Source organism: Lepidochelys kempii, chromosome 2, assembly GCF_965140265.1.
Source record: "Lepidochelys kempii isolate rLepKem1 chromosome 2, rLepKem1.hap2, whole genome shotgun sequence".
Classification (NCBI taxonomy): Eukaryota; Metazoa; Chordata; order Testudines; family Cheloniidae; genus Lepidochelys; species Lepidochelys kempii.
This window is the reverse complement of record NC_133257.1, coordinates 191,252,763-191,274,109: the sequence shown is the minus strand read 5'-3', so window position 1 is coordinate 191,274,109 and position 21,347 is coordinate 191,252,763. Positions and strand designations below refer to the sequence as shown.

General features: G+C 37.1%; 1 protein-coding gene across 11 annotated transcripts in view; it reads left to right on the top strand.

The window, feature by feature from the left end:
• The window catches only part of DNAJC13 (DnaJ heat shock protein family (Hsp40) member C13), a 131,835-nt gene that overhangs the window by 48,204 nt on the left and 62,284 nt on the right, over positions 1 to 21,347 (top strand). For 10 of the 11 annotated variants that reach the window (XR_012157482.1, XR_012157481.1, XM_073333222.1 and 7 more), the window contains 15 exons: positions 152 to 295; positions 2,912 to 2,994; positions 4,571 to 4,724; positions 7,133 to 7,236; positions 7,329 to 7,488; positions 8,948 to 9,010; positions 9,481 to 9,582; positions 9,989 to 10,093; positions 11,948 to 12,150; positions 12,844 to 12,928; positions 13,178 to 13,332; positions 14,233 to 14,278; positions 17,220 to 17,374; positions 18,209 to 18,410; positions 20,821 to 20,936. Coding sequence is in view for 9 of the 11 variants with exons in the window: in XM_073333222.1 (XP_073189323.1) it covers positions 152 to 295; positions 2,912 to 2,994; positions 4,571 to 4,724; positions 7,133 to 7,236; positions 7,329 to 7,488; positions 8,948 to 9,010; positions 9,481 to 9,582; positions 9,989 to 10,093; positions 11,948 to 12,150; positions 12,844 to 12,928; positions 13,178 to 13,332; positions 14,233 to 14,278; positions 17,220 to 17,374; positions 18,209 to 18,410; positions 20,821 to 20,936 (1,877 nt within the window). In the remaining 2 variants the exon portion in view is untranslated. The remainder of the gene's footprint in view (positions 1 to 151; positions 296 to 2,911; positions 2,995 to 4,570; positions 4,725 to 7,132; positions 7,237 to 7,328; positions 7,489 to 8,947; positions 9,011 to 9,480; positions 9,583 to 9,988; positions 10,094 to 11,947; positions 12,151 to 12,843; positions 12,929 to 13,177; positions 13,333 to 14,232; positions 14,279 to 17,219; positions 17,375 to 18,208; positions 18,411 to 20,820; positions 20,937 to 21,347) is intronic. The other variant, XM_073333218.1, reaches the window with a different exon arrangement.

Sequence of the window (21,347 nt, the reverse complement as noted above, 5' to 3'; positions counted from 1 at the left end):
GATTCTCTATTCAGCTGTGTAACTTGTTCCATGTACCGTACCTACTATTTAAATGAGGGAGGGAGGGGAGAAACTGTTGATGCTCATCTTTTCCAGTACACTTATTAAATAGAAATTTAATCACAAGTTACTGATAAGTTTTGTTCCGCAGGACCAGTATGGCAAGCTTAGTAAAGTGCCCGAGTGGCAGAGATTGGCTGGAAAAGCTGCTAAAGAAGTAGAAAAATTTGCCAAAGAGAAAGTGGATCTGGTTTTGATGCACTGGAGGGACAGAATGGGCATTGCTCAAAAAGAGGTAAAAACGCAATAAACAAGTTTAAGAGAAATTTGAGATTAAAAAACAGTATAAGTCACTAGTTACCATGCTGTGTAAATACTGGGCTTTTTTCCATGACTAATGCAGTGTAACTGGTAGGTTTTAGCCATGGTTGATTTCAAGGACTATGGTGGAAATACTTATTCTTGGCTTTAACTGTGAAATATGCTATTTGAAATACTGTTAGAAAACATTAGTTCTTTGTTTCCAGGTTTATAAATTTTTGTCTCTTCCCTTTTTTTCATTTTTAGCTAGAAATGTGAGTGATTGTAGTGAATCAGTTGAGGTGGGAGAGGGGCATATTAGTATCTTGCAGACATGTCATTTGTCATGCACACATTTCCAACTTGCATAACCACCTCTTTTTGCTTAAACTAATTACCTAGGAAACTAGACTGCAACTGGATTCTTTTGCACCCTTCTGGGTATGAGCATCTTACAGAAGTTAGAGCAGCAGAAATCGTCAAGAGGCTGCTGCAGAAACAGCCTTTTAAACAATAATGTGGTGGGAAAATATTCAAGGATTTTCAATGTTTATTTGAGGTGTATATTCATTTGGTATATTTATTCATTAGTATCACTGTACTTCATCTGACTTCCTATCTGTTTGGAAGACTAGAACATTGTCTTGAGTGGATAGACTTAAACTTTTGGTATCGGAATTTCTTCCACTTTTACAGATCCAGACTAACACGGCTACCCCTCTGATACTTGATAGTAATGGCGGATTTTTACTTTAAGGTCACCTGGCTCTTATTCAGTCTGTGCCGCCTCCTCAGTACTTACATTATTTAAGATGGTGGTGTAGGTTTGTGTGTTCAGCAGCTATATTCTCTTAATATCCAAGAGGTCACCCTGTTTTCCTTGTTGAGGAAACTGGAAGGTGCCGTGAGAACCACCCCACCCCCCCCGACTTTTCCTTGCATTTATTTTATGTTCTGTCATTCCTCCTCTTCCCCTGTCCCTTCTGTGTGGTTGCTCTTTTGTGGTTATAAAGCTCAGTTGGTGAGACTTACCCCTTTTTTTCTTGCTTTTATAATTCCAACTTTTTTGTCCCTAGTCCTTTCTTGCTGACTTTTGTTTTTTTCACGACTAAGCTTGGCATTCTAGTCAGTTAGCTTCCTCTAAATGAAACAAAAATTGCCTGATCTCTGAAGTTTCAGTTCTTCATTTAGAAGTTTGTCATTTTCAGTTTGCTGCCCATACATAGGAAAGATGGAAAGGTAGGGGAAACGCAACACATCGCATCTGATTTTTAACACTTTCTCCTGATTTCTGATCTAAATAAAGTCTTAAAGTAAAACACAAATGACACAACTTACAAAAGTAAGAAATTATGTGGGTCCTGAGGCAGGTTTACTCTTATTTAGCTTTAACAAATGTTACACAGAAATAGGCCAAACAAAACTCTTTGTGGGATAGAGTGAAAATTCAGACCGAAATAAATCATAGAGATGTATGGATGTTTCTTTTATTTTAGCTGAATTTCTCAGTAAAATCTCTTTCCATGAGCTGCATATTATAAACTCTCCAAGTATGAACACTTACAGCTTTTCCTTGATGTCTTATTTACTTGGGAAGGATAAACCATGAATACACAATAAGTAACAGATATGGCTCTGCAAAACAAAATTCTGAGCTTTCACTTTTGATGATCAAATTAATAAAGGGAGATTGTGATTCATATTCATCAAATTATATGGAAAGTATTTCTGTGGTAACATTTTATAACTCCATGTTACCATATAAAATACTTTTAGTGGCTGTATCTTATTTTGTTTAAATATTCCTCTTTTCTTTCTACTTTCCAATCACAATCAGGACAGAAACAATATGGTGAGTCTGCGTACTACTTTTTGTGGCTTATGTTCCATTAAACTCTGCCTGGCATGTGGTGTCTTGTCTAGCAGTGCATTTTAGATGTTGTTGATCAAACAGTCTTTCAATTTCCAAGTTGTGTCTGTGACTGTTTCCCTCACCACCACCCCTCCTGCCCCCCCGGCTGTTTAAAGATCCTTTACTTCTGAACAACAAAGTAGCCTTTTGTGTTCTCCAGGTTTGTGGCTGCCAATTTTACTGTGGGTATTGTCTCCTGAAAGATTGGTCTGGTTTTGGTCCCCAGTCACTCTTTGGCTTGGTGCAAAAGAGTTTTCCTGCATGGTTAATATATACATGTAATACAGTATATTTAAATACAGGATTACCCAGCAGTTTTTGCAGTGTGCATATGGTGATGGGATTTGGCTTTTTGTACAAGATAAGGGGTAACTGTGTATGATAAAAGTACATGGCTGCAAGTTTCTCTGGCATGATTTGATGACCTGTGTTGGTAATTTAGTATTAATATGGTGCAAGTCACTAGCTAAAGATTTCAGTTGTGGTGTTCTGTTGTCATTGCCTGTGACATCGCTGATTAGAAAACTGCATCACTAGTAGTAGGTGTTTTCTTGGAAAGCTGAGATCTCTTAGGAACAGCCAGTGAAAACAAAGCTTCATTTTCATGTTTAAAGTAACACTAGAAACCCACTTTTATATCTGGTATCTGTTATTGCTAATTGTCCTAGCCCTAAATTTGGCATCTTTTTCTATTTGCAGAACATTAATCAGAAGCCAGTAATACTAAGGAAACGAAGGCAAAGAATAAAAATAGAAGCAAACTGGGATCTCTTCTATTACAGGTAAATATCTAGAATAAATGTGTTAATAAATCACGGCCATTCACTTGACAGATACAGAAGCCCTAACTCAAAGCTACAGCTATAAAGGTAGAGTTTTAACAATACAACCTGAAATATTTGACATGAACTTTAACAAATACAGTGTATGGAGCAAAAAAAATACTCAAATGCACTAGGGAAATTGTTTAATCTGCTTTTGGAATGCACATGGCCAGCCATAACCTCTCTTGCTTTTGACATTGCATACTCAGATACACTTGACAAGGCTGTATATGACATTTTTGTAAGACACAACTGTAGCATGTTTCCCTTTTACCATTTATGCTGTCACTTGTACAACGAAGTCCCAGGAGGTAGATTGCATTTCAGAGTACTAATAGGGTTAATGCTTTTGAAAAGTAGGGTATTCCGATTTCAAGAACCTTATTTTAGTTAATCAACTGGCTCCTAGATTTATTTTAAGGTAGAGTGGATGTCTTGTCTGATGCTCATAAAACACTAAAGATATGACTACACAATAGAGAAAAAACCATAGCTGGTCCCTGTAGGGTTGGAGGGTTCCAGAGCTTGGGCTCCATCCCAAGCCTGGAAGTCTACCCAGCAGTGAAACAGCCCCACATCCTGAGCCTTGTGAACCTGAGTCAGCTGACATGGTCCAGCTGCAGACTTTTCTTTGCTGTGTGTAGACAAACCCTTAGACTAGAGGTTCTCAAACTTTTTTTTAACTCAGACCACTTGAAAATTGGTGAGTCTCAGCAGACCACTTCATGATCTTTCTAAATGTTGTTTGTACCATTAGCTAACTATTGTAAAGCACTTTGGATAAAAGAGCTATATTTAAAAAAACCTCTATAATAACTTTGTTCTACAAATAAAAGCACACAACTCTTATTTTAATATCGGTAGCCTTACCTTTCTAATGTGATGGATGTGCCCTCTCTCCCCTGCTATGGCAGCTCCCAAGCTGGGGCTGGGAAGGAGGGCCGTCTCTCCCCGGCAGCCACAGACCTGGAGCTGGGGAAAGTCGCCTCTTTGGCCGCCACAGCCCTGCACATCCCAAATTTCCCCCCCCCTTCTCACCCCACTGCCCCCTCCAACCTACCCCCTATTTTCCCCGCAAGGCCACCACCTCACCTTACATGTGCGTCTTCTCCAGGGTCCAGGCACCTAATTAGTGGAGCCATGCCTGTGCAGCGCCACTAATTAGGTGGGTGGCCCTTCATTGTCTTGTGTGTGGCTGCCCAGGCGCCCATCTTAGAGGGAACGATCTGCGGACCACATGAATGGAGCTCGCGGACCACTGGTGGTCCACTGACCACAGTTTGAGAACCTCTGCCTTAGACTAATAACAAAGTAGACATATTGAGCAAGTCACTACTGTAACATCAGAATGATTTAAAGACAAATGAGACCTTGTTTTGTATAAATCAAGAATAAGATGGCAAAGCGTATTCCCTTCTGTACTATTTATCAAAGTACAGTATGCTCTGATGTGCATGGCAGGTTATATGCATTTTAAACTATCTTCAACATTAAAACAGTTGAAAACTTTTTTACTAGCCATGCTTTCTCCTAGATTTCTTCAAGATCATACTAAGTCAAATTTGATTTGGAACTTCAAAACACGGGAAGAGCTGAGAGATACCCTTGAATCCGAAATGCGGGCATTCAGTATTGACAGAGAACTTGGCAGTGCTAATGTCATCTCATGGAATCATCATGAGTTTGAGGTAAACTTTTCTAATATGTTTTATTTAAGTCACTAATATTGTAGTCCTAGTGTCCTTACGTATCAGCTTTTTTTAGTAACATTCTAAATGAGTATTGTACACAACCTTTGTCAATAAATGATTGGGCAGAGTGTATGAACTCAAAGCTATGAAGGAGAAAGCAGGCACCTTCTCTGTATGGTGCTGATTTTTTTTTTTTTTTTTTTTTTTTTTTTAAATTCACTGTCTACAGGCCATGCAGACCAGACCCGCTCCAGGCAGGGTACATGGTCCTTTTTCAAAGGAATCGCTGTGAACTGCCTCATACACCCAGATTAAATGGCCTTGTACAGGCAAGACAAATCTCTGATCAGCCAAGGGGAATTCTAAATATATTCACTAAAACCACAAATAGCCACTTTTCTTAACAGTGAACGTGGCAGAGATCTTTAGATATGGCAAAATATACACATAAATAGACTTGTCTGCAGTGCTTCAACACATGGATTCAAAGATGAATTCATCTTAGAGAAGCTGTCATTGACAACCGAAGTTGGGAATCTGGGTCAAAGTCCCATAAACCTAACACAGAGGGCTTTTGACACACTGGAAGAAAGCACCTATGTATAAATTCCCAATAGAACAACGGTTAACGTTCATTTCAAGCATTAATCCTAGCAAGGTTAACACTGAGGTGAAAGCCATTAAAATGTAAGGTCCATGCACTATTCCTGTTTCTTTTTTACAGTATGTATCAACATACTTGTCCTGATAATTTATTGTATATTCCCATGTTCAATTAAAAGTGAATAATAGTTAACAAGTGCAAAGATCAGTGTGGTACCAAAACACCTGGAGGGGTTTGCTTTCAGAAAGCTTACTAAATATGAGGCAACCCATCTAAAGTCCTGAATGGATTGGCTTATCAAATCACATGCAGAACATCGATGCTTCTGGGAGGAATAAGCCCTTCAAGACATGTCATTGACACAGTAACCTTTGACACCGCCAGAGTAAAAAAATTAATTCCATATATCAAAACTGTGTTTTGGAAATGGGTAGTATTTCTCTAAGGGGTCACATAAGCCAAGAGGCCATAACTAGGTAGGAACAGAATAAACTGACTTCAGGTGTCTTTGATTTTAAAAAAAAAAAAAAATTCAATAATAAAGCCTTCAGATAGCAGACTGTCTCCACAACAGAGTGGATTGACTAGAAAACAAAAATAGGAAGCGGAACTTGAGTGCTGTTGAGGGCAAACCACCATCTCATCAGTAGGAAGGGTCTACTAGAAGTAACTAAATCCAGTTTTACATCTCCAATAAATGCAATCAAACAACCTCAAACTCTGCACAGTATATCATAAATACTTCCTGCAGTTGTTCACTGATATTTTGGTCACATATGAAAAGCTTACAGAAAACTTGTTGTATGGCTTTAGAAAAAGCCTGTATTCTGGGAGATCACCCCCCAAATCTACAAAACTTGAGTGTATCACCGCAATGTATGTCACGAGGAAATCTACAGGTACAATGTGACTAAACAGAGGGAACGTACTACACTTCAGATTGGTCCAAGAGTGGCTTGAGGGATATTGGCATTCTGTCAGTAAACTATCATAACCTGCAAGAAATAGACACTGGTGTGTAATGCCACACTTAAAACATTTTAACTTACTTTTGTATTCTTGCAGATATCTTTACATGCAAGCATTCTTATATTAGTGGTTTTTAATTGAGGCTGGGTGAAGGGTACAGAGTTTAACTTCATCTTGGAACCCCATTAACTCATGTAATTATGTGATTTTGTTTGTACTCCTGCTATTGCACTGTTTTCCTCTAGGCTTTGGAATACCTATTTGACTTACTAAATATTAGCTGTTACAATGCTGTACTGTATCCATTATTGTAGAGATCCCTGTACTAGATTGTTTAAACAATGTGCTTAAAAGGTGTTTAGTATAATGCTTCAGTTTTAGTAAACGCTTTGTTTTAAAATACATAGTGTATTAGAATATTAAAATTCCCTGTGGATTTCCAGAGGCTTTGTGCCACTTAAAGTATTGTGGCTGTCTGGAAACAAGTTGGATATCAACTGTTCTTTAGAATGTCAGTTTCTAGTCTTCATCCGTGTGTAAAGAAGTAATTTTTCAGCCATAAATGTATAGGTTAGTAAAATGAAAACTGAACTGTCATTTAGAATAGCAATTAATATAAATCATATTTCATAAATGTTGCTTATTAAACCTTACTGCTTATTGCAGGAGAGAGGCTCCTTCACAAAGAAGAAAAACAAACAAACCATACTGAACATGTTAAGCCATGAAATCAAATAAAATATAGATTGCATGTGACAGCTTGTTAAAAATTCAACTTTAAGTGTATAATCCGAAATAACAAGTGGTTTATATATGTATGTTTCATTTGTAGGTTAAGTATGAGTGCCTTTCAGAGGAAATAAAAATAGGGGATTATTACCTGAGATTATTGTTGGAGGAAGATGAAACTGAAGAGAGTGGAGCAATCAAAAAATCGTGAGCCACAGTTCAGTTTGTCTTCCTTATTTTTTTTTTCCTGAGGTTTAATGCATGTTTCCTTCAGTGTGAACTTTCTTCCGTTTTTACAGGTATGAATTTTTCAATGAACTTTATCACCGCTTCTTGCTCACCCCTAAAGTGAACATGAAATGTTTATGTCTACAAGCACTGGCCATTGTTTATGGAAGATGTCATGAAGAAATAGGACAATTTGGTGACACTAAATATATTGTTGGGATGTTGGAAAGGGTGAGTTTTCTTTGGCTGATATTTTTGGATAAAAATAAATGTTAATTGGTGGCTAGGAATAGCTTAGTCATTGATATGCTGCTGTCCAGTTTAGATTTCGGTATTGCAGACTTATCTTGAAGTTTCATTTGGAAGTTACTGCTGGATTGGGTCATTTTTAGTCAGTTTCTCTCCTCTAACTCAGTCTTAATTGACACGTTCTGCTGATGGAAGTCTATGATGATGGTATTTTTAGTCACGTTACTTTTAATATGCAGGAATAAATTTATTTGAAATGGGACAAATAGAAGCTCTACCTAAAGAGTAAAATAGAGATGAAAACAATATACACAGCATTCAATGCAGTTTTTTGTCTTCCACTTATTCCTGAAGCACATCAGGGTTTAACAGCAAACTTGGAGTTTTTGCACCCCTGTGGAGAGTAGACCTTCCACGAAGGGAGATGCTTTACCTTCAGAATGGCTTGTTCAAAGTGCATTGGCAGTGGTCTTTTAGACAGCATGTTTTCTCCAAAACTGTGGGTGTATTAGTATACTTAAGGATGATGCGTTGGAATTGTTTGTAACCGTAAAAACTTGGAAACCCTTTAGTGGTAAAGGCAGACACAAACCATGTTTAAGTACAGTTGAGTTAATAGGTTCTAATTCTTATGCCTGTTTAATCTGTTGAAGGTGAATTGAAGAGGTTTGGCCCATCGTCAGGGTAGTTCATGGTTGCACTTCTCTCGTAGCAATTGAAATTAACATTTTAAGCTTTAGAGAGCTGCCTTTTTTACAATGCTCTTGTCTTAGTAGTCTGGCAGTTCTTTCTGGAGAAACATTAACTCAAGCCTTAAATGGGAGCTCATCTTTCATTTAAGTGCATTTAAATTATAAACTCATACATGCTTTAATACCAAATCAGTAATAGGATATAAGATAATAAAAATCAGTTAACGTTTAAAACTCCATTTCACAGTGAATTCTATAGCATGTCTATTTGGCAGTGGTATTTTTACCTTTCCCATAACATGAACAATTAACATGGATTAGGTGTGGTTCAGAAGAAAGTTGCATGCTTGAAATTACTTTGCACAAACAGACTTCACAGCAAACTGTAGAAATTATTCAAGAGCTGTTTTTAGTGTGAAAACAAATCCAATAATACTTCCAAAATTAGTGAGACTGTTTATAGTGACTTGCAAGATATTTTTGAAAATGTTTGAGACTTTTGTAACATGTTTGCCAATACCATTTTATATATACATTTTTCTGAAATCTTACTGTTATAAGTAGCCTTATCTGTTGTTGCACAGTTTTTATGTTTGTCACGAGATATTTGAGAATTGGATTTTACTCTCTGGTTAATGCAACATGCTAATTTTTTGAGGCTTGAATAATTTGTATTTCCTGTTGGACATGTTTGACTTGTTCTCTCTCTCTCTCTCTTCCCCCCCCCCCCATTTTTTTAACCCCAAAAGTGCACAGATAGACTTGAGCGGGACAGATTGATACTATTCCTTAACAAGCTCATTTTAAATAAGGTAGGAGTACTTAAAAGATTTTTATTCTTCTAGTACTTAAAAGAAAATTCATAAAGTATGGATACATTTCTTAAACTGTTAAAATGATCTCCAGTTTGAAACTAATGCTCTGAGTTGATTTTAAAAACTGTAACTGAATATCTAATCTTTTGTTCACTTCATGGAAAGAAAGATCTCTTATTAGATGCAAATGTTAAGGGTAAAACTCTCTACATTTCTGGCACAGATGCTATCTCTATAGGCATGATTTAGCATTTTTGAATGGGTAATGAGGGGATAAGGAAGTATAAATGTTCTGTGCTAGATTTCTAAAGAATATGGTTGAGTGTGAGGAGAGTTGAAATCTCACCTTTGAATCCCATTTAAAATACTATACAAAGGTGGCACTTACAGTGCTTTTTACGTGTCCATAACACACTTCTATAATGCTCACATGAAATAAATGTGAAGGTTTTCTCTCTTGTTTACAGAAAAATGTTAAGGACCTCATGGATTCAAATGGCATTAGAATCCTTGTGGATCTGCTTACCATGGCACATCTCCACACAAGCAGGGCTACAGTACCATTGCAAGTATGAGGTCTTTTGGTTTATTCACACTATACCTTTTTTGAGGAACTTTTTAAAATCTGACACCATTTTAAAGGGTGCTTGGTCAGAAACTAGGATTTTATGAAATTCAGTCTTTTAAGGCTGATATCTTTTACTTATAAAAATGTTGAAAAACTCACAAAAGTAAGGAAACAAGCTGAAGTTTCTCTACCAACCATAACTTTGTCCTTGTTTCCCTGCACATACTATTTACAGTCTAAGCCTTCTTTAGCACCACCCAACTCTCATACCCCCCTCCTAATGCAGATCATTGTAAAATCCCCTCCATAAACTAGCTAGCTTCCAAATTGCTAAAGTCATATGGGATCAAGACTGGATCTTGCATTAAATTGGGTGCATCATTTATATATAAATATTTAACTTTTAGAGCAATGTGATTGAAGCAGCACCAGATATGAAGAGAGAAAGTGAGAAAGAGTGGTACTTTGGCAATGCAGATAAAGAGAGGAGCGGTCCTTACAGCTTTACAGAGGTATCGTATTCTTTTTATGGCTGATTCATAAAATAATTAAACTTAAGAACGGCCATATTGGGTCAGAGTAGCCCAATATCCTGTCTTCCAACAGTGACCAATGCGGAAATGAACAGAACAGGGTAACTGAGTGATCCATCCGCTGTCATCCAGTTTCAGCTTCTGTCAGTCAGAGGCTTAGGGATGCCCAGAACATGGGGTTGTGTCTCTGACCATCTTGGCTAATAGCCATTGATGGACTTATCCTCCATGAACTTAACTAGTTGTACTTTTGGACTTCACAACATCACCTGGCAATGAATTCCACAGGTTGACTGTGCATTGTGTGAAGAAGTATTTCCTTATGTTTGTTTTAAACCTGTTTCCTATTTTTATTGAGTGATCCCTGGTTCTTGTGTTTATATGAAGGGGTAAATAACATTTCCTTATTCACTTTCTCCACTCCATTCCTGGTTTTGATAGACATATCTCACACACACCCAGTAGTCTCTCTTCTAAAATTATCAATCCCAGTCATCTTAATCTCTCCTCATATGGATGCTGTTCCATATCCTTAGTAATTTTTGTTGCCCTCTGTACTTTTTTCCAATTCTAATATATCTTTTTTGAGATGGGACGTGGGCATACTCTGGATATATATGTAGTGACATTATGATATTATCTATCACTTTCCTAATGGTCCCTAACATTGTAAGGGGTGTTTTTTTTGACAGCTGCACACTGAGCAGATGTTTTCAGAGAACTATCCACAATGACCCCAAGATCTCTCTTGAGCTATGACAGCTAATTGAGACCCCATCATTTTGTACGTCTAGTTGGGATTATGTTTTCCAATGTGTATTACTTTGGAATCGGTGTTCCTTTTTCAAGAGGTCAGGATATTGTGTGTTTATAGAAGAGGAAAGAGTCTACACTACTCCAATACGTGCACATTGTTTAGCATAACTTATCAGATATTGAGTAGATAATCCCCCCCCCCCCCCCAAGTTTGAGACTTCATGGAGTCCTACGTAATAAAGGAGAGTGATACTGTCACCACCTCTGACTATAACTGGCATTCTAATAGCATGGTGGAGTTCCACAGGCTACTGCTTGTATCTGCCATATGGTGGAATGAATTAGTCTTCTAGTTTACTGCTCTCTGAGCCAGTTGGAGGTCCATCATAAAAAGAAATCTTATTTAACATGAAAATGGTATTAAAATGTAAAGATGTGCACTGGCATACCAAATTACTGTTGTAATTAATTGTCTTACACTTAGTCCACATCCAATATATATTTAGTATTGTTCTGATGGTACCCAATAAGCTTAATATACACAACCTCTGAAAAATGTGGGTTTGGCACATTTAATGTTTCGATTCATAAGCTTCTAATTTTGTTGTGCTAAGGAAAGATTAAATTCTCAAAGGAAATCAGCGATCTAATCATTTTGGATACGGTGTTTGTGCATTTTATCTTCGTAACACAAACTACCAAATGGTGTATAAAATAGTATTTTTAAGAGTACTAGAATCAAAGCTTTTAGAGTTATAATTCTGTGTAGCCTCCAAATGAGATCAATAATGCAATTTACTATAATGACTTGACTTAAATTCAGTTGAAAATCTCTTCCAAGTTGGTTTTCTTTTGCTTTTCTGGACCCTTTTTTCCTATCCTACACAAGGGTAGATTTTACAGTTCTTAAAGGGAACAGGAATATTTTAAGCTGTATTGGTTTTTCATAGCAAAAAACTTGGAGGGCATCTGATTTTATATGCATTATGAGCTACCAAGACAAGTAATGAAAAATGCCAGAAAACCTTACTGCTTATAGTGTGAAGCATCTAACTTGTACCTCTGACTTTAAAAAAGATGCAGGAATTATGGACCAAGGGAAAGCTGACTGCAAAAACACGGTGTTGGGCTCAGGGTATGGATGGCTGGAGACCATTGCAGTTTATCCCTCAGCTTAAATGGTGCTTGCTAGCCAATGGACAGGCTGTGCTGAATGAGACTGACCTTGCCACACTTATCCTCAACATGTTGATCACAATGTGTGGCTATTTTCCCAGCAGGTAATGAGTCTTTTTAGTTCCAAGAGAAGAAAATGGCTGGAACTTTCCATGGTTGTAGCAAATGTGCATAATTGCTATTCCAGTTTTATTGATACATTATATGGGAGAAACTTTTTTTTAAACAGGACATGCATCTACCATCTCGTAGCAAATTTCATTTGGTTAGTGAACATGGAAGTTTTAATCTTTCTACCATGAAGGGAGAGATGAACTAACACAGTTTTATGATGGGACAAAGATAAATCCATTTAATAGAAGTGCCATAAAACTTCATGGTCACTGCTTCTCAAACTGAAATTACAGTAACTTAACATTGTCTTGAAAATTATAACACAAGTGAATGTCTCCAGTTACTTTGATAGCATTAGAAATATAATCAAACGTCTTATAACTCTTCTTAAACAGATAGCTAATCTCATTGTTTCCATACTTAATGTGAATTTTACTAAACCTCACTGATATATTCTATATCAAAGCTAAGACCAGGTGAAAGTTTGAATATTTAAGAAATGAGGATAGAAAACTTGTCAGAATGTATATTCAGGATCTTGATATCAACCCAGTCCATTGGATCAAAATCTAAAATCTGCCTGAGAAATCAGTTCAAAAACATTTAAAATAAAAGCACAAATACTGTATTTATATTTATGTATTATACACTAAAAACATTGATTGGGAAAATACATATTTTAGGGATCAAGATAATGCCATTATAAGACCTTTGCCCAGAGTAAAGAGGCTGCTTTCAGACAGTACTTGCCTTCCCCATATTACTCAGGTAAGTTGCTTGTTTTGTCAGTCTGTTCTTTCGAAATGTGTAACTATCCAGAAATGATTCCCGCTAACTTAATATAATTTAACAGTTATTGTATCCTGGGCTGTTGTACTTTATTCTTTCTGCTATATTTCACTAACATATTTTTTGGGTTTAATTTTGATTAGCTGGTTAAAGTTAGTTTGTTTTATGGCTACTGATCATCTAAAATTTGTAGATGCTCCATGTAAATTCTGTCTGTCTTCTTTTCAGCTGCTGTTGACGTTTGACCCTATCCTTGTTGAGAAAGTTGCCATATTGCTGTTCCACATCATGCAAGATAACCCACAATTATCTCGTTTTTATCTAAGTGGAGTATTCTTCTTTATCATGATGTACACAGGTTCCAATGTACTTCCTGTTGCAAGGTAAGGACAAGAGGAATGGTGAAAATAACAATTTTAGGTATTTATGCGTGGAACTGCCTCTGCATATTAATACTCCTAACTAGATAGGGGAACCTGTTACTTCTATCAAGCAGTGAACAGCAAGGTTTTTATAGTGGCTTGCTTGTTTGCTTCTGTACAAGTGATTACACTATAAAAAACTTCATGTCCACTTTGGTAATGTGCATACATTTACAGTTTAGTTGAACTGAAGTAGTGTTTGGGGGAGTGTGTGCATATACTGTGCCCAGCTGTACAGCTAAAATCATATATCTGGTCAAGGTTTCCAATGACTTAAAGCCATTAGAGCAAGTTCCAATTATCTATACATAATACCAGAATTAGAAGAAATATTGTAGGCTTTTGATGTGTACTATTTGAGCTTTTATTTTTATAATAGTTGGGTTTCAACAAAGGCTCTGATCTTGCGATGAGATTCATATAAGGGTCCATAAAACTCATTGCAGGATCAATGCCTAAAACACTTTAATGTAAACATTCACGTTTATCAGACTTGTATCTTCAAGCATGTCTAAATTGCTTTCTATTAAGCAAATGAATTTGAGTTTTAAAGCAGTTTTGCTGCATGTAATAAATTATTCTTCCCATACATTATGAATTCAAAGTCTACGTGCTCTATGCAACAGAATGTCAGAAATAAGTTCTCTGTTTGTAAATTAGTCATTTACAACTTGTAAAAAATTCAAAGCTTTCTATAAAGCTTATAGGAGGCAAAAAATCTAGGGTTAAGCTATAAATTTGATATGAAGACAGGACTGAAATGAAAAAGCAAATGCATTTTTGAATCAGCACCTATACTGCTGTTTTCTGCAAAGCCTCATTGAGAATATCACTGAACTGAAACATTACTTTTTCTCCTAGGTTTTTGAAGTACACTCATACAAAACAAGCTTTCAAGTCTGAAGAGGTGAGTAGAAATTACTAGTATAAAAACATTTATTTTTGCTCTCATAAACGAAGTTAATTAATTCTATATTAAATATTTTCTGAAGTATACTCCTTCAGTTTTCAATCTTTCTACCTTGTGCTTACGTCCTCATCATAAATGGACACTTTCGTCTTCTATTTTGTTAAAGATAAAGATTCTTTCCCTCCTTGCACTCCATGTTTAAAGTCCTCTTTTTTTTAAAAAAACAAACAAACAAACCCAAACCTCCGCCCCTCACCTTGAGCAGACAACTACCTAATTCTCTTGGCTGTGTTGCTTGTGACCGTTGTGCTTTCAGTAATTCATTACAAAATGAACTATATTCCCTCACCAAATACAGGGCATAGAGACTCCTATATTCTTGACTTCTGTCAGTCAAGTCTGCTTTGAGTCTCCTTTAGAAAGCATTTTGTTTGTAATATCTGCTCTTTCTCTTGGTTTCTAGAGAAGACCATGAAGAAATGCCATTTGCATAGCCAAGTAACTTTTCTCGCTGCTCATTCAATGTCGCTGCTCATTCAATGCAATCAGTGCATTAAACATACTCTTCTTTTCTAAACCAAGCATTGGCAACTAAGATGTGAAGAAGTTTATTTTAGTAGTGCTACAAATAGTGATTGGAGTAACAATCCAAGCAACTACTTGTTCCTCTTACAATTAGACCCTTTGAGACACCTAGATCTCACTGCTTACCACCTCTCCAGGCAACATTCCCATTGGCTAGGAGTGGGATTTCACTAGATACTGCCTATTTGCATGTCTCTTGTGTGCGTCTAGGCATGTAGCAAAAGAACTAACTTGGGTCTTAAAGTGAGGTGAGTGAACACTTTAAGATGACCAGAGAAGTCTGTTTTCTGAGACTGAATTTTTTGTCTTAGGAAGCTTCAAAATGGGACATTGGCTTGTAATGTGTTAATGAAAAACCTTCACTAGAACCCCATGGAAATAATAGGGGGAAGCACATTCCCTATATTCAGTGGCAGAGAGAGACAAAATCTGGTGGACTCAATTACCTTCCCCATCCAACATCTTGTACAGGAGTAAAATCATACAGATTTGTACAGCTTGTGTGGCCTCTATCTTCCGAGCTTGCAGCTAGGATGACTGCAATTGGCATTTCAAAAGAGGTCTGTTTATTCTTCATAACACAAGTGGAAGCAGCTTTGAGCTAAGATGAGTTTGGAGCACCTTCTGGCTTGGCCAGTACACCGATCCGTGAAACTCTTTTCACTTTGTGGACCATAAGTCTCTGATATCAGTTGTGTTCCTCCAAGTGGAATAGCTGTGTACACACAGTGCCTAGTAAATGATCAAGCTAAAGGAATCCAAAAAAAACAAAGAAATAGACGTAGTTCACTGGTCTGAAGTGGCAAAAATTAAGAACTTGGAACTGTAACCATTATTTTTAGGTTGTTATATATTAGGAACTCCTTGTCCAAGTCATTTTAAACGTTGTATGAAGGTTCCTGGCCAAAGTAGAATTTAACATTACAATTTTGAGATGAATTTGAATTTTGCCAATTTTAGTAGGGAGAAGGCCAAATATGGCTTTTAATGGAAACTTGGTTGCAGCTTAATAAACTGTAGGGAACTACATTGATCCAAGCTAAGGTCTTAATAAACTGTGAGAAGTAGTGCTTGTTGGTGTTAATACTCAGTCACCTTTTTAAAGGGGATAAATTGCCCTTGCAGAAAGTGCATCTTAATTCACCTACTCTACTTATGTCCGAGTGTTAAAGCTGAACCAGGGGAGGAGATAGTATCCAGAAGCTGCTTATCGTGCCAGTCTGATGGTGGTTTCCCAAGGATTGGTTTCTTCCTTTCTTTTGATATAGAAGGCTTGCAATACATTGTTTTGTCTGAAATATTTAGCAGTATCTTTATGCTTTACAGTCACCCTAAAGTCACATTTTAAACCATATAAAAATTGAATAATCTTACAAAAATAAAATTGTAGAGCTGCACTTATATTGCTACTATAGTATGTGTGCCTGTCTGCCTGTAGTACTATGCCTCTGAATTAAACATACTTCCTATTAGCATTCTTATAGTAAGCAGGATCCAAGAACATTCCTTGTTCTGTAAACCAGCGTAACTTTCCATGTACTGATCTACTTTATTCAAGGTATGAAGGATGCTAGCTCACATCAGATTTTTTTTTTAATTCATGATATCAAAAAAGATTTATGATATCGTTGCCTGTTAAACTCTTTAAACTTAAACTAGATCATTGATGTAGCAAACAATTTGACCAGTAAATGATATAATTAAATCTATCTGGATAGCTTTTAGGAATTTTAGATAGGATTTTTGGCTCACAGGAGACCAAGTGACAATTTTGAGTTCTGTATAGAGACTTGCTGCTTGTTCTAGTCTTGCCATTGGCTGCAAAATGAATATTCTACAATAAACTTCAGTGTCTTATGCTTTCCATTGATGAGCTGAACCATACTGCTGTTGGACATAACTACAATGACTTTAAGATTAGTGTTTCTTATAGTCCACTGCTTTATATCGCTAAGGATGATGGGCTTCACTGCCCTGGGTGTAAAACTGGTATACTTTTTAAAGTGCTATGACTGTTCTGGGTTAACAACTGTGACTTACAGTATATTACTTAGCTGTGTTTCACTCCTTTACAAGTAATGTGAAGATGACTCATGGTCAGCATCCTTTTAAAAAATCAGCCTCCTTAGCCACTCTTACATGTAAGTAGCTGTTACTGACTATCAAATTGTTGCATACTTGAAGCTATGTAAAGAAACTTTACGAACATATTTAAGATCCTAATCAGTTTAATTGAATTCCACTGTAAAATAGGAAAGCCTTATCCCGGAGTATGTTAATCATTCAATGAGTGTGATCAAACTACAGCTTAACTTGGAAACACCTCAATACCTGTGAAATTCTTTCATTTTAGACAAAAGGGCAAGATATAGTTCAAAGAAGTATACTAGGACACATCCTTCCTGAAGCAATGGTGTGTTATTTAGAAAACTATGAGCCAGAAAAATTTTCTGAAATTTTCCTTGGGGAATTTGACACTCCAGAAGCGATTTGGAGCAATGAAATGAGGTAAGTATTTTTATCTATTTCCCATTAAATAGGGGATCCAGTCTTTTGATTAAACTTGTATTAAGTGCATACCATGTGATTTGATCTTGGGCAAAGAGGGCTCAGTGGCTCATTTCACTTTGCTGTAGTAGCAGTTGCCTGTAGAAACTCTCTCCAGTGAAATGGATTTAGTTGTCCCAATTAAGTCTTCAGCCCTCTGTTCACATCATAAAGCCAGGAAATGACATGGCACAACAAAGTCTCTCTTCAAAAGAAGCCCATGGTACAAATATAAGTGTCATGGAACAGTTACGCCATTTCACTTTAAATTCTCCAGCAGTTTGCTTCATGCCTGCCTATGTCATGCTTAGTTAGTGTCAGTAAATGTTATCTGTCTCTAGAGTCTGACCATTCTTTACGGTTTCCTCGCTAAACTACATGGTGTTACAAATCACATAATTCCTGCCTGGATAACATACCTCTCTGGTTGCTAGGGCATTTCCCATATAAAGCATGGAAAATCTTTCTAATTATATATCTTTTTATATAAATCTAAATCTTCAGTGTTAAAACAAATTTCAGACTGCTCTCGAATAGGTAGGCAGAACTGTGTACACACCTTCTGTATTACTGCTTAATTTTTTGTTTGTTTTTTGGTGTCTTAAAATTAAAACCAGTGACATGAGATTATAGGACTGTAGTATCCCAAATTGCATAAGACTTTTAATCTGTTCAAGAAAATATGGCTAATTATGGGAAATTAAACGCTTGTCAAAAATGCTTAGTAGTGTACTTATGAAAAGTACCTGACCAAAACCTTGTATTGGTGTAATTCTCAATGTTTGCAATTCAAAGGCGCCTTATGATCGAGAAGATTGCTGCTCACCTTGCTGACTTCACCCCTCGTCTTCAAAGTAATACAAGAGCACTCTATCAATACTGCCCCATACCAGTTATCAACTATCCACAACTGGAGAATGAGCTGTTCTGTAACATTTATTACCTCAAACACCTGTGTGATACACTCCTGTTTCCAGATTGGCCAATTAAAGATCCTGTAAGTCCAGAAATCTTTCTATACTTGTATATCCATAGTGCACATGCACAGACCTAACACTCAAACATTTCTAAAATCCAAAAAATCCAGGAGTGGCATATTCTTAATAGTTGGCCTCAAACCTTGTTTCCTCCATAAACCTCAATATACTTTGGTTTACACTGCAAGTTCCTGTAACAACTTAAGCATGATGAACTAAAAATCAGTATTGGGTAAACGGGAATATAACTGAGTTGTTCACTGAATTCTCGATTATGGCATGAAAAAACTATGCTGCTGCTGTAACAGATATGATTGCTCATACTTACCTTTGTTTCAGCAACTCTTGGGATGTCTACACTGCAGTGTGAGTCTGGGATTTGAATTCAGGCTCAAGGCCCCTACCCCTTCCATCTACGCATAAATCTTACTAATCAGGGCTCAGACCCAGGGTCCCAGGAGGTGGAGGGTCTGAGCCTGAGTCAAGCCAAGACCTGGGTTTAAGCCATATTGCTTTGCAGTTTGTAAAGACAGACCCACTGGACTCGTCCTCTGGGACTCCACCAGAAATATTCCATGATCCCACAGGCCAGCTATCTTTGCCCTCTGGGCAGTCGAGTCTGGTGGAGAGTCAAGTTTTCCCACAGTGCACTACAAACAAAGGACTAGAGCAACCAAATTTTGAGAGGGTGCTAGGAAGTCTGGGATATGGGAGGTTGGACTTAGTCTGCCCACATAAAACTGTGTAGACACTGGGGCCCCAGGTTGGGACACAGGGTTCAACAGCTCCTAACCTGCGGTTACAAATGAGTGTAGACACTCAGACCTAGGTTAACAAACCCAGAGTATGCTAACTGAGTTCTGCTAACCCTGGGCTTAAAGAGACTAATCCGGATAAGTAACCTGGCAAACTTTTAGTAACACTTTTTTTAATGCTTAAACTTGTAAAGCATAACAAGAAACCTAGACTTAGACTTCATAGATGGCGATGTCTACTTTGACAGTTAACCCAGGTGATTGGCACCTCAGTTAGCCTAGCAAGGGTGAGAGCATCCTTGCAGCAAAGCCATATCTGCATTACAGTTTCTGCACTCATGCATGTGCCTGGAAACGTAGCCCATAGTTCTTTGTGCTGAGATCCTGTAAGACTTACCCAGGAAATTGGGAGATAAGGATAAACTTATTTATCCTTTTGGGGAATTGTGGTAAAGACACTGGAGGACTGCTGGCACTTGAATTATTTTATTTATTTATTTTTATTTTTCCCCTGTGCCCTCAATACAAAGTAGATGGGTTCTATCCTGACTTAGAACAGAGCCTGGGTTGTAGCCCTCCCATACAGCCAGGTAAATTGGTCTGTGCTTAAAGAGCCTCTAAAAAGCCAGGTCAGAGGTTTTTCATTTGTGAATGGTAGTGGGGTTAAGGCTACTGTGCAGCGTAGATATGATATTCTCTTTGTGTTTGCAGTTCACCTCACTTGGACAATGAAACTAAAGGTCTTGTGTAGTCACTTATTCCTTATATTCAAAGGAATTCTTACTTGTCTTAAATTACCCATTGAAACTTACAAAATGTAAATGTTTTCATAATTTTAACTTAAAAGTTGCAACAAAGCTACTTGGCAGAGTTCAGGTTAATCAAATGCTAAGAATCAGTCTAAAAATATCACTTTAGTGCTATAACTCTGAGGCTAATTTTAACTTACTCATGTCCAAAATATCTAAATGGAATTCCCCAAACAAAGATGAAGACCTACCAGGTCTTTCAGGTACAGTACACTTTCTAGAGCTCTGTCCACTCCAAATTTAAATGAAACACATTTTTAAGAACAAGACCGCAGTGTGGAGCAAAATCAGAATCCCAGGGTACGTCAGTTCAGGATAAAAACTACCTTAGAAAGCATTTAAAATAGGAGTATCTAAGTGATGTTACATGCTAACATTAAAAAAAATTTCACCTCTGAATTAAGTCTAGCTACCTATATATATTAGCATTTAGCCACAAACTGGAGAACAGCTTTATTTGCAAGTAACTCAAATAGGCAACATTACCTGTGTTCAAATCAACTAATATACAAATTTCCAGTGATTGATGGTGGAAAGATTAAATTAAAATAGGTTTCAGAGTAGCAGCTGTGTTAGTCTGTATTCGCAAAAAGAAAAGGAGTACTTGTGGCACCTTAGAAACGAACACATTTATTTGAGCATAAGCTTTCGTGAGCTACAGAGCTCACTTCATTGGATGCTTATGCTCAAATTGGTTAGTCTCTGAGGTGCCACAAGTACTCCTTTTCTTTTTTTAAATTAAAGTAGTTAGTCCATAACCAAGAGCTTCACAACATCTGAATTTCTTATCAGTACTACTTCAGTATCAAGTGCTGACAAGTATGTTTGACACTGTCCATAATATCCTTAATGGATTTTAATTTCAGGTTAAATTGTTAAAAGATACTCTGGAGGCTTGGAAGAAGGAGGTAGAAAAGAAGCCACCTACAATGTCAACAGATGATGCTTATGAAGTTCTTAACCTTCCAAAAGGACAAGGACAGTAAGTTGCCATAAAACTTCCTAAAACAAAACTGAAGTAACTGCTACATTGTTTGTTTTATATCATAAATTACTCCAGATAAATTGAAACTTTGATCTCAGTTTATGGTACCCAAAGCTGGAGATATCTGAAAACCAGCTATCAGATGGCATTGTGTTTCAGGCATTTAATTGATGCTAATGATGGTGGCTACCTTTATTCAGCATGGAATAAATGCTGAAAAAATCCAAAACTGTTTGATTTGATATTCTATATATAAAAAGTGGTACTTGCATTAATTTGGGGAAAAAACGTCTGTTTCAGTCTTGAGCTCACGCCAAACTGCTGTACTGGATCCAAACCTTGGGTCCCACATACTCTCTGCTTTCTGGGGCTGGGCAGAATTTAACTTTCTCTATGAGCGTGTAGGCA